Raw genomic sequence first — 18,622 nt, 5'->3', positions numbered from 1 at the left:
TAAAACGACTTTTAGATCTCGCCGAACAAAGCAAAGAGGTTCTTTGATTGTTGCGAACGAAGCGCACAGACTAGTTGCTTTCGCGGATGATCGCAATGAGAATAATGTGGCTTTCAATTTGTGACTTACAAGTAACAATAGTAATTTGCATTTTGGCGAATGGATAGACTTTTATCGAAGCAACACCGACAGGAAATTGTCGCTGATTCTATAAACGCATCAACCTAAGTTTGCAACACTGTTTTTATCAAAGTAAAGTTTAACGGTAAACACTTCAGAGAATGTTGAATAGATTGTGTCATAGGTTGTCTTGCTTTGTCTTTTTATCCGCATAAGTTGCCTAAAATTGCCTTGTACATAGTTTACATTCAACCCAAATTGTTTGTTAGAATGATTACATTTACTTTAGCATTTACGTTTCAAATTTGCCACAACTACAGGACGACTAACAGAATTACTGCCACTGTCGACAGATCAACTTGTTTGGTAAACATGACAAAAATCAATGGAATTTTTTTTAAATTATAACCGGACCAGTGCTTGGTTCAGTTTTGAAAATGTGATTGTTGAAATTTCCAACGCGTGCGAAATTTATTATTAAATTTATTAAATCTAGAGGCAAATTATTTGTTGCGCGCTGAAACAGTACGAGTTTCCGTCGGCTTTTTTACTTTTCCGTTTCAGCGTAGCCGTCGGTGAGCTTTTGTTCAGGCTAACTGACCAGCACGGTTTTCGAGAGTTATCGAAATGGTTTAGCGACGAAATAATGATCAGTTATAACTCGTGGATCTTCATAATCATTAATTAGAGCGGTAAGTCGAGGGGGCGTACTTTCCAATGTAATTAGAATTTTGCTTTGTGCCGCGCTATTGAGGGTTTGTTTGTTCGGAAAGATTTCGTTAGAATCTCGTCAAACTCTTGATAATTAGAAGATTAAACCGAATCCAGTGACGGAAAAGCCGGCAGGATATTTTTCGCGCGTTATTTGGCGTATTTATTAAAGTGTTTTCAGTTCGTTGTAATTATTTAGGCTTGCACACAAACACTAGACTTGTTTAAGTGATTTCATGTAGAAATTGCTTGTTGCCTCAGGACTCACGCATTCTCCCAGATTAATTAGAGAACTAATTCCATTAACACAGACTTCCAGCTGTGCCAGGATGTATAATTGACAATTCGGGTTGCATTTTGAGCCTGTCTCTGATTTCCAATTAATGGTATCCACCTTTGTTGCCATTTGAGACTCGTCAACGAGTACGAGACGAACGCCTGAAACGAGACGGAAAAGTTTTATGTGTTTAATAAGACCCGGACAAGTATTTAAACACGAAAAGAACACGAGTGCCCTTAAACTTAAGATTTCGCTTTAATCAAGTGTTCACACGGGATGAAGGAAGTTCTTTATGTAAAATGAGAACGGGTATTAAGGAGATTCACCACACGTTTCTGTAAAAGTGCACCAATTAAAAGCTTTCAAATAATATAGATGAGCCAAAAGCTGTAAAATAACGCAGGAACACCCACTTGAATGTGCTTTGATAATGCTTAATTGTGAAATGTGAAATTAAAAAAATAGGTCTATATCGTCGAACAAGGTCGTCGACACTTGATCGCTATTTTTATTTACATTATTGTGTAATGTTACATTTTAAATCTGTTTGAAAAATCATTGATTAAAAAAATTTGAGAAATCGAGTGCATCCGTTATTTGTTAACAGCACAAATTTGCGCAACTTACTTGTGGTAGCATAAGCAAAATTCCGATTACAATCCTTGATATTGACAGTTTGTTGGTGGCAGTGATTTGTGATAAGTAACCAATCGAGTTTACCATTGACGTACATTATCAAATATAGTTTTCTCAGATAACATCACCAACAGTAACATGTTTTTATTTAGTATATAAACTCAGAATACATTACTAGGTTGACATTGTTGGAGCTTGTTGTTTTTGTTAGGAATGACAATGTAATTATCTTGATTCAATTATTAATATAATATTTCTACAATGAGTAAGTATGTATATAGAAAAATAATATGAAAAAGCGTTTTCATTTGGCTTTCTCAAACTCTATTATAACAAATGAATAAAGTCTTTGTGACGTCGTTCTTTGATTTTCATACCGTTGCGTTCGTATTATACTTATTTACAAATTTTCCATATTTTTCATATCATAAATAAATGCAGACCATACAGTGAAAATAACTTTGAACAGATCTAACCCGCACTATGTAAGATTTTAATTATTTTTTAATTATTTCATTTAGGATGTAATGACTTTTTTAATACGAACACGAGCAACGTTCTGTGTGTAAAAGCTTTTCACATGGAGTTTATAATTGCAGGAAAATTTGTTATAATGAAAATTAGTCCGAATGGAAGGAAGACATAAAATATATGTTTCGTCATAAATTTCGGACAGGAATTTATTGTCCGTGCAGTAGTCTTACTGCAGAGGTGTAATGGTCATATAAACCACAGTGAATAGGGTTGGAAATAGAAAAAGTGTCTGTAAAAGAAGATCTCCGCATTAGAATGGTTCCACTGTGTGTGTGGAAGTTTTTCTATCTGTCCAACATAAAATTCAGACAAGATTGTTACAAATGTCACTCTGTTCCAAGGTACTTAACATTTTTCATGAAAATATCAATGGGGTTGTTTACATTAATTTAAAATTCAAATTCCAGAAATCAATTTTTTAATATTTTGCGATCCTTTCCAAAGTACAAACCCTCGCAAAAAATTACCTGTTAACCTGCATATTTGAAGGATAAAATCACCCCCTGAAAATCACGGCTGAATTATGAAATTTGTTTTTTTAATTTCCCATTTGCACACTCTTGTAGAGCGTGAAAAAGTGAAAACTTTTGCCATTGGATTTTCGAGATATAGCGAAAAGAAGGAAAAATCCCTATTAGGTAAATTCATCGTTTAAATATGCATCTCGGCTCATTTTTTTCTGAGGGTTTATATTAGAGTGGACTATAAAATCGACGTATGTTCCAGGGTAGGTGCAGTAATGTAATAATGTAACCTTCGTTTGTAAATATTTTTCGTGTTACAACGCTGCATTTAAAGACGATTATCGACTTTGTAAAGTAAATTCCACCTGTAGCTGCTACTTTTTCAATCGATAAAAGCGACTCATTATTAATTGTTGAACATGGCATGCTGCAGACATAAATACGTACAATAAACCTAATAAAAATGCATAGTCTGGAGTAAGAAATTTGAAATTTTTATTCGGCGTCCATGTTCTGCAACAATTTAGCTTCTCTGGACTTCTTGTTACGTATTCCTTCGTTTTGTTGAAAACGTGCACAACCCTTTTGTCGGGTCTCGTTGCGGAATGAAAAACGAGAAGAGAAAGAATACAAAATGCAACTGTCTCTGTCGTCAATACAACGTTGATAAGTTTTCGTAGCCAATCCTAAATCAAATGTAGAATTCACCACATCCACATTAAACTGAGTAACAGACACCTGTAACTCGTTTACGAATTCACCGAAGTCTCGCAGCCGAGACTCTGCATTAGCCTAAAACTTCTAAATCCTGTTGATAAACAGCCCTCTTTCGCAAGCAACGACCCTAAAGGAACTTGATTTACGTACGATTACTTTCATCAGGTTCATGTACTCGAGCATCGAGCGCGATGTTTGCCAGGATAAAATCCTTGACGCCGCTACTTCCCATCTTGTGTTGTTACAGTACGTGGATGCTAAACGGTTAACACTTAAAAGATAAAAATATACGTGCACGAACTCGCTTTTAAAATAAAACGGTTTTTAAAATTCGAATTTAAATCGAAAAAATATGAATCGCTGTTTCAACTGGTCTCGTAAATTTGGGATTTTTACGTTGATCAACAAGAGTCAGAATTATTGTGTTAGGATAAAATCGTCGTAAAGTAGCGTTTACGTGAAACCAAAATTTATTTGTTTCAAAATAAATTCCTTTGCATCGGCGCATTTTTTTTTTTAATTTGTTACATGTCTCCTACTGTTACTCGTGACATTATACAAGTTTTACTCCGTAATCCAATAAGAACTTTAAACTAGGACCATAATCCCGTCGCATTTATACGCAGCAGTCCTGATACAGTCCTGGTGATCGATGCAGCGGTAACGTTAGTGCAAGTGCTGCCACCTGTGGGTACACACAATTAAAATATCCTTTGTCTTTCTTTAGCAAACTCCAACCTAATAACGTCGTTGACACAAGTTCTCCGCCTCCAGGATTTTTTTATCGTTACAAAAAAAATCGAAAGATAAATTTTATTTAACAAAATTGCATACAAGTAAATACAGTTTATGTCAGATAAGTTAAAAGAATATTTAATTACACGACACCACAGAGAACATATTAAAATTCAAGCCCGCCGTATTTTAATTTTGTAAAACACAACTCCTTCGGTGTTCATGTAAGTTTCCAGAACGGCTAGAGGTACAGCCACGCAGAATCCGCTATCCAGGATTTCGTCGACTTCCACTTTAACATCGTCGTGGCAAATTTCCGAAAATGCTAGCCGTCTGTCGTTAAATTGATCGGTGAAGATTTCGATCTGGTGCGTAATTTTAGTTAGTAGAATAGATTTGAATAGATTGGTGACTTACCTCGAAATAGAAGAGGATGACGTCTTCAGATCTCCCTATATACTGGACGGTCCAGTACATTATGTCGTTCACTGATCTATTATGGACGTAGAACAGCTCGTCAAAAGCCAGCATCAGCTGCAAAAACCGATTTTATGCCACCTCACGATTGTCCAAACAAAATAAATTGCTTACGTAAACTGTATGCCCGGGTTTGTCATGTTTCCACAAACAAGTACATTCCTCTCCGATCAAAACGTTGTCATCGTGTTTGTCCAAATAATGTTTTTTCAACTGGTCCCTCCTCCCTTCCCAGGAACATTGTTTGTCCAAGTTGCAGCTGTAACTCCTGTAATCGCAAAGCTGACGATGCTCTTCCAATTCTTCCAACTTGAGGTATTGCGGGCATCCTTTATCATTGTTTTCGCACGGGTATTCGACCAGTCCACATACACCTTCCAAAGAGTAGTTCCTGGTGTCGGTGAGGGCGTACTCGCAGATGAGACAGGAGTTGTGCGCGTTCCAGCAAGTATCGCAAACACTGTGTCCTGCAGCGCGGTTACGAGATGAAGTTTTAAGGATTTTTTTTTGTTCTTACCTGTGAAGCAAATGTAGATGACACCTTTCATGTAATCGAAGCAACAAGAACATTGAAGTGCTTTTAGAAGTTCGATGTTTAAATTGTTCATGTTGTTAAAAGTTGTCGGACGTCTTAACGCGGAGTGAAGAATTTATCAGTTATCGGAGGTGTTTTTAGCGTCCGATAGGAATCAACGTTTTTCTGACAAAATAAAAAGCGTGACTTTTACACTTTTTTTCAGTAAAAGAATGATATTAGGATGGACTCAGATAACAATGTTAGTAGGAATTAATAAAGTTTGTGTCTCAAACTATCTTAATTGGCAACTTGAAAAACTTAGGTGCTTGGTGTTTTATCACCGCGCGCAAGCCGGAAACTGTTTTCCTGCCGACAAATCACTTTTACATTACCGAGCTTTAGATCTATACTGATACGAATAAATTTCATGCGTTTCGAACTTATTCCCTATACTTTTAAAATTTATTAGAATGCCTCTTTAGCGACACTTAGCGTTTTCACGGTTCTCTGATTCAGAAAATTGCCCCAACCTTTCAGGAGAAAATTTGACATTGTTCTTTTTGGCACATATTGAAAGCTACGATATACCCACAAAGGAGAGTTCAGCGCGGGTGGATATGTTGAAACGCTGAAACTTTCCTTTTAAATTTAAAATTATCAATTCTTGGGTAGGTCCTGTTGCGCAAACTTTCCTTGCAGAGGATCTTTTTGTCTGGTATGAATACTAATATAATTATCCTACCGCAGTTTAAAAGTAAGAGTCAATGAACATTTTGCTTTAAGAGCGATCTTTACAGCTCGGTTAACCTCTCAAGTTTAATTTTAAGATAAAACATTGACTTTGATCGGGTTGCATTATTCCCGCACGATTTAATTAAAACATGTAGCTTCTTTTCAATCTCCTCGAATTACGGTTCTTGGGGAACTCTTCGGCATTAACCGCGTTTCGAAGGTGCTCGTGAAAAAGTCTTAATTGGAATTTTTAGGAAAATGAGCCCCGAGCACACAAGTCCCTCAGATCACTTTAATTATCCCTTCGACCTTTGACATTTTAATGAAGAGTTTTTTCACATTTTAAATGCTAATAATGATTCTTTATTTAGTGCCAAGACAAACAACAAAAACAAAAATGATAAATTTTAGTAATGATCCAGCTTTAAAAAAATCGTATCTAGTTCTAGTTTTGTATCCACATGAAAACAACAAAATAAATTTAAATTCAAAATACATCGAGTGTGAAAAACAAATAATGTAACAATGCTTTATCTTCATTTTTTATTGTCAATTACGTAGGCGTTGACAATTAACGAAAAAAAAACTATTTATCAAAGAATGGTCATTTTTGATAAAAAGACATAATTATAGAACTTGCTTAGTGTATTTTTCTGTGTAAAAATTGTTCAATCAAATTTATCTTTTTAAAAAAATTAAAATCAAATTTGGAAGAGTAACATGAGTAAAATAAAAAATTAAACGAAGGATATAAGTGAAGCACTAAGTGAACCTCTATCTTTACATTAATTAAATCATTAAGAATTATTCTAAAATTGTAAATTGAACAGAGTATCATTCTTATGAACATACACAGGGGGCCGCCGGACATCCCAAAACTCTTGTGACACAAGAAAGCATTTGTTTTGGTCTACGACAGTGGTTCTCAATCTTTTTTCTTCCCCGCACCTTAAATCTGAGTTAACAAATTTGAGACTTATTCTTCACATACTTGTTGTTTTCAGAATTAAAATCTCTATCAGAATTACTAAAAAAAAAATGTAATTCCATTTGAAAAAAAATATTTTGACAGTTTAGTCTTGAAGCCCTTAGAGCTATACGTGAATTTATTAACCCGTTTTGTAGCCTATTAACAACCATTTAATTTGGTGTATAGATAATTAAAATCCTCCGATAAATAAGGGAGCTATGGACTCGTCTTTTTTTTGGGGACACCTGTATAAATAAACCGAATATTATAAACAGTAATTAATCCCAAGGGAAAGACCGAAGTCACACAACATCCTCTAGATCAGGAGTGGCCAATTTGTCTGTTGCGGTTGCGGTCGATTAAATTTGAAACATATTCAGGAGCTACCCTAACAAAAAGTAATTATTTCGTACCATTCACGGTTTATACTCGTAGAACTCTAGAACTATCAGTTTATGCAGTTTAATTCAAATTTTCAGACAGGCAAACACAAATTGTCGACCAACAAAAGCTTCTGCGGTTGACTCCTTGGCCAAATGTACTGTAGAGACAAAAAGCATTTAATTTTGACTCGTAGGATTCTGATTATACATAAATTAACCAGGATGATGGTAAGATATTTTTTAAATAAAACATAGCGGTTTACGTTGTCAAAAGTAGGTTCATCGCATGTATCTTGTTTTTTACATCAAGGATACAGCTGACACACTTTACAAAACATTGTAAATTTATTTCAGAAAATCTGTATAGAATCGCCAATAATAACATTTTTATAAGATAGGTCTTAATTGTTTAATTACAATAATTTATAAATTATTCGTACATAAATGTAAATATTTACGTAATAAAAAATACAAGCATTGAGCAAAACAACCTGAACATAGATTATAACAGCTAGACAAAATATTGTCTCGTCGCCCAAGGTATTGTAAACTTCTGACGATAAACAAATGTTATTTAAATCTATTGTACAACGAGGTCTCATATTACCGTCCAGTATACCAGGTATGTTATTAAAGGCATAAAATATGAAACAAAAATGATATGGCTGTCAGTAACATCAGTACCTACCTGTCATTACATAATAATGCGTATCAATTTCAGTTAAACTGAATAAATTTAGAAATATCTTTTGCGTCATATGGCACACAGTTTACAGTTTGCGCCATGTATTCATTGTTATACGTTTCAAAAAATATATGATCAAGAACGGCTCTGAAAAACAAAAGATCTGAAAACGTATGGCTTAGCTTGAATAATGGCAGCCGTAAGTGTCATTAGTACCATAATTTGTTGTTATGAACGAAAATCAAAAATGGTTTTGGTTTAAGAACGATTCCTAGATGAATGAGTCAATATTTGACGGAGCCGCCGTCCTGTAGATATAATGTATTCCAACTTTAAAAAAACGATGCTTGGCCATGACAATCTGACAGATTTCATCCTGTAACGGGTGTTTTTTTAAATTTGGCGTCGAAGTAGGCGTTGAACCGTCGATTGTGAACGCTGTTTAAATCTTACGCTTTTACACGAGTGGTGCGCTCTCAATCGACTCTCCAACGCCTACTTCGACGCCAAATTTAAAAAAACACCCTTTATATCTGAATAAAAGTTTGGTTAGGAATTTTGAAAATTTTGAAGGTACAGTGTTGCCATACTTATGTTCCGCTTTTTTGCGAATCGATTGAAACTGTATTACAAGAGATTAATAGAGAACCCAGCATTTTTTATTAAAAATAGCAATTGAAAAAAAATCCAAATCAAAATGTAAACATCTGGTGGAGGCTTTAGTCGTTGAAAGAGTTTCAAGAACGCTTGCTTTAGTTTAACAAGCAGAAAACGGATAAGTTCTCCAAAATGGAATCACTTTTTTTAAAAGACATCTACACTTTATCTCCTCCATTATTTCATCTTCAGAATTATCTTCATCATTAGATTCCGAATCATCTTCTAATGTTTAGTCCACGAATAATTTCGTTCAGATCTATTTTAAAAAATGGTTCCACTTTTCTGATTTTCCTCTTTTTGTAGTTCTAGTATCCTCCAGATCCTTTTTTGTAATTATGCAATATATAACAGTTCTTCCCCCTATAAATTCATTATACAGTTCAGGATTTCATCGAATACAAATTCATTGTTCTCACATTGAAGATATCCATCAATCTGTTCCAGCCCTTCAACACACCACGTTTTGTCTCGACAAACACAACTTTTGGCATTATGCACTTGTAATAAACCCTTTAAATTATTACTTTGTGTTGTCTAATTTAAAATAAATTGGAAAAACGTCAAAATGACATTTATTGATAACTTTATTTACTTTTTGTTTTAGAATCATCTTGCAACATAGCACTTCAAATTTAGTTACAAAAGATTTACAACCAAAATGAAATTAAATATAACTACTACTTTCCTCAATACTGCCAATTTAACAAAATTAAAGCATGGCAACCTATCGTTTTTTTAAAGATGGAATAGATTATACTGTCCAGTAGCACCGTAATTGACAAATTGATAGTAAGGTTATGTGAATACATACTCGTATTAGTCTGTAGTTATGTATAATAATGGAAACCTGTGCCATTGGTTTTTGATGCTTTTGTTTTTTACAACCGCTAGATATCATACATTTTTTGAAACGTACGGTATAATCATCAAAATTTAAAATAAAATTAGTTTTATATCTTCTAGGGATCACCACCAGCAAAGAAAACCCATTTAAGTTTTTTTTTTGATAGGAACGAATAAATGACAAAAACTCCACCAACGTAATTTACAACAATAGTAAAAAGTTTGCATATATTAATAAGATGAGATGTTTATAAATAGGAAAAAATTGTTAATTACAGGATGATCACAGTTAGCAAAGTGTGGGTTGAAATGATAACCATTTGATTAAAATCGTGTTTATTCTCTAGAAATTGTTTCAAACAAGTTTTTCTTTATTTGTATATTGTCTGTTAATTCCAGATGCGGCTGTGGACGTACATTAATCCAACACAAACACAACACCGAGACCGTTGGTCCTTTGGCAGGAGATATATGGTATCCCAGCAGGTGCACCATCGCGTCGCCGACCGATGCTTATGGAACGCTCGAATTTCAAGGAGGACCTCATCCCTCCAAAGCTCAAGTAAGATGGCCCGGTTGTTTTTCTTTCTCGACGAAAATACGCCGAGAGAAAGAATTTAGCGATGGCTTCTGATGAAAAATTCTTTTTCCGCAAAACGTAACGCTTTCACCTGAACGATATTTTTACATCGGTCGAGACGGTGCATTGTGAATTCTTTCTTGTTTTGCGTTTTTCGCGGAGAGCTCAAGTCTTCAGTGTAATTGAGAATTTCATATTACTCTCGTTCGACGCGATCCGAACGATGCATATTCAGCTTTTATTGACGGCTCCGGGGTTCGGATTATTCGAATCCGGTATCACTCTCGGCATTATGAATTACGGAAGAAACGCGATATGGTTGCGCTTCGGAGTTAAGTAGTGTGTTTTATCTTTTGCAGTTTATACAATAAAGTAGAGAAATCTCCGCTTTTTCATGGTATTATTTCAAATGAGCATCCTGAAAAGATCGACCGTCTAGAAGACGTCGTTCTCTTTGTAATAGCCTGTTGCTTCACGTCATCGTCCTCCCGACTTCGTTTTTCTTTTCTTTGGCGCGGTCCCTCCATTACATAGATTTATCCACTGAGTAATGATTGATTTTTATGATTTCCAGTCGACTCCATATATCGTCGAAACGAACAGTTTGTTCACCCCCACGCCGTGCTTTGTCTTTCAGACATCATTCCGGACGCCGGGGCAGAATACTAAACAAAATGAACGGCTTTAGACGCACTGAAAAAATAAATAGAATTACGTGGCGTTGCAGTCCGACTGTTCAAACATAATTAAATCCACTGCATTAAAATCACGTAGTAGTTTTGCAGCTAGGAAAAATTAAATCGCACCGCCTGTGTTTTCTTGTATATTGAACCTTCCAGTGGGATAACGGCAGGAATTCGCCTACTGTACTGCTGTTTATGCAGGATAAATAAACCTGGACAGTTTCATATTCCCTATAAAAACCGGGAGAAGAGCTTAAAATGCCTAATTCTTTCGCATTTAAATTTAAAAATGACCATGACCATGACGTCTGAAATTTTCATTTCATTTTTTAGCAAGTTTTTACCTGAATATTCCGAAACGTATCCTTGCCAGAGGCGTTCGCGAATCCACCAAGATCCATTGCGAAAAATATCTGTCACAAATAATAGCGCAGACTTCGGAATATAAAAAAAAAGATGAAATCAACTTTTAAATTAGCGGAATAAATTTCAGCAGAATTTCATCGGAAAAGAAATTCGGCGGTATATTTCACCTCGCAGTCTATAGTACGGTGAAAAACTGACTCATTCTGTTTCCATTATTCCAAATCAATCCAATTCGGGTCCCGCATTTTTCCTTTAGTTCACTTTCATTCCCCGAAGATTAGAGTATTGGCAAAATATTTTTAATGAGAAATGTATTAAAAGTTCCAATCTGTATCGACTTCAAACAGGACAAATGCATTTCCAATACTCGAAGATATTGATCGTCCTGCGGCGAATGTTTCTAATCGGAAAAAGAAACAAACGCGTATTATTTTTTTCCGTTACAACAAACGCACCTTTTGTCAGTTTGTCTAGGCTTCAGTTGATTAATTGAACTTTGCAAAGTTTGTGTAAAAATTAATGAATGTCTGCAGAATTTTTTTTATCTACAAGAGACCCTAATTTCACAGATTGGATTCTGCAGCTGCTCTTGACGGATTACTCCGGTTGCGATTCAGGATTGCTCGTAAACAAGCACACAAAAATATCATACAGTTGGCTAATAAAATTTGTAACTGTATCCACTCCGTGACGTGAAGAAACAGCACAAGAACTGAAGTGTCAGTCGGAATTAAATTTGGAAGCGTGAATTACAAATTAGATTAATTTATCGTAGGTAAGCTTCCACAACTGGAGAACGGATAACCTTCTAATTTTTTACGCAACTGTCTGCGGCCCTGCTCGTGATTGACACTTACTAATGACGTCAGATCGCTAATTTGTTAACGTATTCATCATTTTTGAATCAGATTTTCATGGAAACTTCAGGGAACAAGCGTTTTTTGAATCGGAAAAAGCGCATCAATCACTTGTTCTGATTTTTGTCTGGTTGGGAACTTTTGCGACCATAATTTTATCAGGTAGACAATAACTTTTTGAAAGTGTGTCACCGCGGAATTTATGTATATTCGGTTCGCAACTTGAAACCGTAAATGCCACAAGGGAAACGTCTTTTACACAACCCTCATAACTTCAATTATCCATGGAAATTCGGCTCGCCGAAAAATTTACAGCGCTGTTGGGTTTTTAGCGAAGGCACATCAAATATTTTGCATTAATTAATATTAAGTCGATTCAGTCTAATTGAATTAATACGGGATTCCGATGTTATTATCCACCTAAATTATATCCAGTGCTAGTCTTTGACGTCATTAGGTCAGAATCGAGCTGAAAGCAGCGGCTTTGTTTTTAATCTTAATTCCACCAAACAACAATCACTTTTCTATATAATGATAAATTAAGATTTATGTCTGTCAGCAACGCATTTTCTTTATCTCAAATAGAATTTTTTACTTAATCATCGTCTATGGTGTTCTGCCAATTTAGCTTTTCCTTTGCGGATTTTCACTGACCTATCATTTTTCTTCGTTACCCGGTTGATGCCAGTAATACATATTTACGTAAAGCAAACAAATTCCTTTTTCCCCAAAAAGCTTATAAAACGTAGGGATAAGACGGTTGGTTTGATTCATGGGAATTAATATCGCTTTGACATGTGCAGGTTTTCCTCAAAAGTGATATTTTTTATGAAATCACATCTAGAATAGATGATGACGGTCTTTGAGGAAACAGGCTGGATAAAATTGTTTTCTGTTTATTCCCCAATTTGCTGTTAGAGATGTTTTGTAAATTACGCCCTTGGTAAATTGATACCGACCAAGTGAAATCTGGACATCAAACGAAAATGTAATTGCACGAGAGAATTACGTGTAAATATTAGTATCTCATTTAAGTTCTTTTGTAAAAACATAATTCATGATTTGAATCAAGATTGAATTTTCGTGGGAGAGGTGAAAAAGGTAAGGAACTTTGTCAAGATGACCTAAATTTGCGACGCTCTACCCTCACCCAATACAGCGCTTCTGGTGGCGTTAAAAACGTGGTCAATAAATTGACTGCATGCGGGTGATATCCAACATTTGGAGTTCAAAAAGCGAACGTAAGTACCGCCTAAAAAAAGCAGCTGTAACGGCGCGGATTTTTTGATCAAACGCAGCTTTAAATCTTGTGCCTTCCATGTAGATCAGATCGCACCGATTGGATTTTATCAGCCAGTGATACACTTCGTGCGATAATAATCCGATTTTCCGGTGAAATTTTTCCGAGTCGCTTTATTTTCTTTCTTCTGCAATAATCTCGCATTTAAAATCGTGTCGTTGTACCCTTTATCTGCTACACTGTTTGAGAGAATGAGGGCAGGAAGGTACTAAAAAAATGTTTTCGGGGCAAATGTTCATGCTACATTTACTTTAGCTGGATGTCTGCTATGTAAATTTTATCAAAAACCCAAACCTAACTTTGTATAAATGCCGATGCAAAGTGAACGGTGAAAACGAAAAAAAAAGCGGTGAACACGAATTTTGTTCGCCAGATTATTATCAATCTGATAAAACACAAATTCCAAAGGGGGTGTTGCCGAAAATAGTTGAATAAATTCGATAAATTGCCCTCAGCTACCTATAATTCACTTGTGCTCCTGGAAAATAATCAAAGGTTATCTAAATAATTTCGTGATATAACGTTCGCTAATGGAAATGCTCGTTTAAGGCATTATAAAAATAAACATTAGGTAAATGTACTAGAAAATAAAATTGCTGAAACGGAAATCGAAGCGGGATCGCGGTCAGCAAAGAAATTAAGTTATTTAAATTAGTTCCGAGCGCCTTATAACATTCTATCTTCATTAATCAGTTTGTACGCAACTCCATTTTTCTGATAAATGGGACCAGAAAAACGCGAAGCATAAACAGATCACGCAACCCACTGATTGACCTTTTATAACACTAATTTTGTAGCGAGTTACGAACTGATAGAGGAGACGTGGAATTTTTATTTGATTTACGTTTTGTTGATAGTACATCAGAGTGGCCCACGATACAAAACCGGAACATCTTATGCAGCTTATTACGAAGGAATGGAACTTGGAACTTCCTAAACTGCTTATTTCCATCCAAGGGGGAAAGGCCAACTTCGAGTTACCACCCAAGCTGAAGAAAGTTTTACGCAAGGGCCTACTGAAGGCGGCGAGGTCCACCGGTGCTTGGATATTCACGGGCGGCACGAATACAGGTCTTGATTTCGCTTTTCATTGTGCTAATTAAAATAAGTGGAATCTTTTGTTTACACACTTTCAACCTTCGTGAAAATTGAGTTAAAATTAATGTCGGGGAACAAGTGTAAAGTGTACTTCCAAATTCATTAAACTTTTACATCATTTTTTTTGACCACGTAACTCAAGACTTTTACAACTAGCTCACAGTGCTCACACACATGAAAATTTTTGTTATATATTCTCGATTTATTAAAAATATTTAGTTCCTCTCAAATACACAGGATGAGCATTAAAAACTAATAAATAAAAAATAGTAGACTAATAACCAATTGCTTTTTCAAAGCTCGTGGCTGAGGGAAGAGTTGTGAAGTCTTTGCTCTGTGAGAAATTTATAATTTTTTAATTGTTTGATTATTTTATGTAAATATGTATTTCTAATATTCTACTTTTTGTCGTTTTGAACTAGGGGTTACAAAGCACATCGGTGACGCTCTGCTTCTCGAACGTTCCCAGAGGACGGGAAGAGTCAACACCTTGGGAATAGCACCGTGGGGAATCGTCGAAAACAACCAAGAACTCATAGGCCACAATACGGAAGTGCCATATCACTCAATATCATCGCCAAGGTGAGTGTCAACCCCGAAAAAGTGTATTTTCTTTATCTGGTCGCCGGAGCTTCCGATAACATAGCGCATTCCAAAATGGAGAAACCGCTGATAATCCATTCCGGAGGGGCGTCGTCGCTGTAATCCCTCGAGAATTCGGTTTGCAAAGCTACCAACACCAGTTTGTAATTGTCGGCCGTTACTTCGTGCCACTTCAGGGCTAAAACTCTCAGTCCGACCCTACACATCTTTCCCGGACCGTCCTTGCTGAAGGTCACGTTGATGGGGACCAAGATTTTAATGTCCTCGGGTTTCAGCATGATCAGATTTTTTTGGACTTGGCTCAAGCGGTAGTTCATGTCGTCTTGCAGTTTGATTTTGGCCGATACGGTCATCAGACTGTCGAGTTCTTCAGTTTTGCCGCTGCTGATGATTTCGGTTATTCGACACACTGCTTTGGTCGATCCGTAAATGAAGGCTCCTTCGGAAAAGTCCGGATCCCAGATCTTTTTCAGGTACTTGAAACGCAGCTTCGATTTCACCCAGCGGATCACGTGGGGCATGTAGATCAAATCGGGAGTTTTTGGCATCTGGTAGCGTTTGTTGCAAGATTGGAGGGAACGTTTGAAGTCGGTTTTGATACGAGGATGTCGCGTGGATTTCGATGAAAATCTGGAAACGTTGGAGATGCTGGCGAAGTTTGTTGAGAGACAGGAGCAGAACTTGCTCCTGAACAAAACAAGGCGATTCATGATTCAGTCTGCACACACATACGAGAATTTTGACGATTGACTAATTGATGAATTGAATGTCAGTTTGACGCGTACTTTTGTCAGTGTTACCATCAGTTGGGGATTTTATGTGATGCGGTTTTGTAGAATCAAGTTACCAACTGAAAATAAATGACACTTACAGATATCTTTGATTTTTACATAATATACTAAGTAACTTTTGCCCGAGACTTAGTTCACGTTAATCTTAAGTATGTATAAAATTTTGTGGTTATTAGTGAGCTCTCAATTAATATTAAATTGGCTACAAGAACTAAATCCAAGCCGCTTCTTTTTTAAACGTTTCTCTCTTTGAAAATTTCACTCAAAAGATCTATCCAGAATGGCACTTTTAGTTTTTGAGGAAGATTTGAACAATTTTACGATTTTTTCGTCTTAAACGACAATAATAATTTTAGTCCAGGCTAAATAAGTCTGGAATCACAGAGGTTCTTAGCGGGATTATTGGGGGCACACTTTCCCCTAGTAATCAAAAATCCTCATCGGCCGGAAGTGAGTTTCATCCACCAAGGGCTGCCGAAGATTTAAAAAACGGTTTGTTCCTTTCTCTTCTACAGTAAAAAAAAAATACGACACAAAGTTAGAGGGCGTATAATTTACTTAAAAAAAAGGTCCTACGCATCTTTGAGTGAGAATGATATTTGCGCTACGAACAACGCATCGCGTAAACTCAATACAACAACTACTGAACACGTTTAAACTTTATTTACCTGTTTGTATCTGTTTCCATAGTACAAGCGACTTTCAAGTTTAGTCAAGTTTAGTTATGGAAACATTAGAAACTGTGCCATTGTTAAATCAACAAGTCTAACATTTCTATGGCGGCAAAAAATAGTTTGTTAACTCCTGTTTTTCTTGAATTTCGAAAGTTCGTTATGTCACCCTCGCCAACTTTTAACCCAAACCCAGAAAAACAGATTAAGAGGTACTTAAGGCTAAAGCCAGCTCGGCACATGTTGTCTCGACGAATATTCGTTGATTTTTCACTCATCTTGATACAGTACAGTTATTTATCAAATACCATATCTTCACATAACTATATTTGTTATTCGTGGACAGACATATGTTTTGTGGGTTTATTTGACAGATATCTGACGTAGCATTAACAATGACAAAATGGTAGGTTATGAGAGTAAAAATTAACTAAAGGAAATTCTCGAAGCGCTCCCCATTTTGCTCTAAACAACATAAATTAACTCTTCTCTCGAACAATTTACGGGCATGTTTAATTTAATTTGAAATATCAAATTTGACTTGTCACTGATGCGGCTATCAGTGTGAAGCCATCAACAACCGGAAGTTACTCCAGGTGTACCATTTAAAAATAAAATTCGGTATCACCAACTTAAACAGTCCTTCTTATCCACATTCGTGTAGTTAACTTCAAATCGAATAACGACTAATTATTTTCTTTTGCTATAACCTCAACAAAATTAGATTTTCTTTTAATTCCTGGCAAAAGACAGCCGCGATCCACCGGCAAGAGATTACGTTTACGCACCATTTTTGGCATAATTCCCATTGAATATACGCATATAAGTTTGTTGTAATAAATTTTATGCTCTACAATTTTGTATCATAAAATTCTTCTGTAGAAGCAATAAGAACAGAGATATTGATTGATGTAGATTTTTAATAGCAGTAACCCTGCTAAGTATCAAAATCTCTGTGATTAATGCGTGATTAGACTGCTCTTTGGATTAATGTGCGCTGGTTGTATCTTACAGACAATTAATAAAAATATATCTTCCAATTATAAAATTAGAATTTCTTTTATACGGTTGCACACACAGTCAACTTGACTTGAAATCTAGCGATTTTTCTGTTTTTCTTTAAAATCGGTGACATAATAACGACATAAATTTTACGAATTTTGTAGGCTGCGATTGGAACAACCGTCAGTTGCTATTGTAACCAAACAATACACATATTATAGTCGTTTTTTTTATCAAAAAACCACCAACACCGCAATTTACACCCAAAATAGAGCTGGCAACATTGTACACTTTTGACCTAGGATGAAAAATCTCATACCTAATATAAAAATTGAAGTTATATAGAGATATTAGTAGCGAAGCATATTAATAAATTTTTTATACTGCTATGTTTAAAACGCCATTTATCGCATATGTTTCCATGACGCTAAGTGATCTTTTAAATACACCTTGACAAGCTGTGACTTTGTGATGTGCTTTAGTCACAAGGTGACTAAAGGTGACGGGCTTTTTAGTCACGCTCTGGTGACACTCAAAAAGTTACTTGTCACTTGTCAATTGACGTTTATCAGGTTCGAATTTTATGTTTAAATTAACGTTGAATAAAGAAGTTACGTGTTATATTTGCATTGTTCATTTGGTCGTAGAAAAAGTATAGTATGCAACTCGTTTATAAACTTCTCTAGACATTCGTTTATTAAACACTCACTCCGCTCGTGCCCAATAAAACTCGTGTCTAAAGTGCCGGTTATAAATCTTGTTGCATAATATACTATTTTGCAATCTTGAATTAAAATAGTGTCATTATACTTGTCATTTTGAATTTAGTAACAGCCTTCTTTTTTTCACCCTACACAAAAAAACAGTATCGAAAAGTCTTTTCGACATCGCATGTCGAAAAGTTGGTTACTATAGATGCCAAAAAACATGACAGCATATTATAATAAAATTTGTCAAGGAACATAATTTCAAATTATTGTGGGTTCGATTTGTGCTATTTTAATTCAAAATTGCAAAAAAGCCTATAAATAATATACGTAGTAAAATTGGTGTTTTTCACACTAATCGTAAGTTTGTTCAACGAGGCTTACCGAGTGACTAGTGAAAAAAACACATCCATTTTACTACTTATACATATTATAGTACAGGGTGTTCTCGAAGTTGACGCGTTCCTTGTAACACGAGGTACTACACATTATTCTGAAGA

General features: G+C 35.6%; 3 protein-coding genes across 21 annotated transcripts in view; 1 reads left to right on the top strand and 2 right to left on the bottom strand.

Annotated features, from left to right (window-relative positions):
- The window catches only part of Trpm (transient receptor potential cation channel, subfamily M), an 85,792-nt gene that overhangs the window by 45,549 nt on the left and 21,621 nt on the right, over positions 1-18,622 (top strand). For all 19 annotated transcript variants that reach the window (XM_069038101.1, XM_069038090.1, XM_069038097.1 and 16 more), the window contains 3 exons: positions 9,864-10,026; positions 14,108-14,321; positions 14,771-14,930. In XM_069038101.1, the coding sequence (XP_068894202.1) occupies positions 9,864-10,026; positions 14,108-14,321; positions 14,771-14,930 (537 nt within the window). The remainder of the gene's footprint in view (positions 1-9,863; positions 10,027-14,107; positions 14,322-14,770; positions 14,931-18,622) is intronic.
- LOC138123403 (E3 ubiquitin-protein ligase Siah1-like) lies at positions 4,262-6,515 on the bottom strand. The gene is made up of 4 exons (XM_069038120.1): positions 5,192-6,515; positions 4,789-5,141; positions 4,615-4,731; positions 4,262-4,562 (listed from the first exon to the last, which is right to left on the bottom strand). Exons 1-4 carry the CDS (start codon positions 5,280-5,282, stop codon positions 4,371-4,373), a joined length of 753 nt encoding a protein of 250 aa, XP_068894221.1. The 5' UTR covers positions 5,283-6,515; the 3' UTR covers positions 4,262-4,370.
- On the bottom strand, positions 14,524-15,746 carry LOC138123405 (uncharacterized). Its single transcript, XM_069038122.1, has one exon. It carries the CDS (start codon positions 15,659-15,661, stop codon positions 14,963-14,965), a length of 699 nt encoding a protein of 232 aa, XP_068894223.1. The 5' UTR covers positions 15,662-15,746; the 3' UTR covers positions 14,524-14,962.

Source organism: Tenebrio molitor, chromosome 2 (assembly GCF_963966145.1).
Source record: "Tenebrio molitor chromosome 2, icTenMoli1.1, whole genome shotgun sequence".
NCBI classification, from domain to species: domain Eukaryota; kingdom Metazoa; phylum Arthropoda; class Insecta; order Coleoptera; family Tenebrionidae; genus Tenebrio; species Tenebrio molitor.
Note: the sequence above shows the minus strand (reverse complement) of the source record. Positions and strands in the feature narration are given on the sequence as shown.

What these genes read in the sequence shown, in the direction of transcription:
- LOC138123405 (XM_069038122.1), bottom strand. Translation starts at nt 15,661, where the DNA reads ATGAATCGCCTTGTTTTGTTCAGGAGCAAGTTCTGCTCCTGTCTCTCA.
- LOC138123403 (XM_069038120.1), bottom strand. Translation starts at nt 5,282, where the DNA reads ATGAACAATTTAAACATCGAACTTCTAAAAGCACTTCAATGTTCTTGT. An exon ending in AACCCGGGCATACAGTTTAC is followed by an intron (nt 4,732 to 4,788) that starts GTAAGCAATTTA and finishes CGGTTTTTGCAG; the next exon opens with CTGATGCTGGCTTTTGACGA. An exon ending in TCATCCTCTTCTATTTCGAG is followed by an intron (nt 4,563 to 4,614) that starts GTAAGTCACCAA and finishes ATTACGCACCAG; the next exon opens with ATCGAAATCTTCACCGATCA.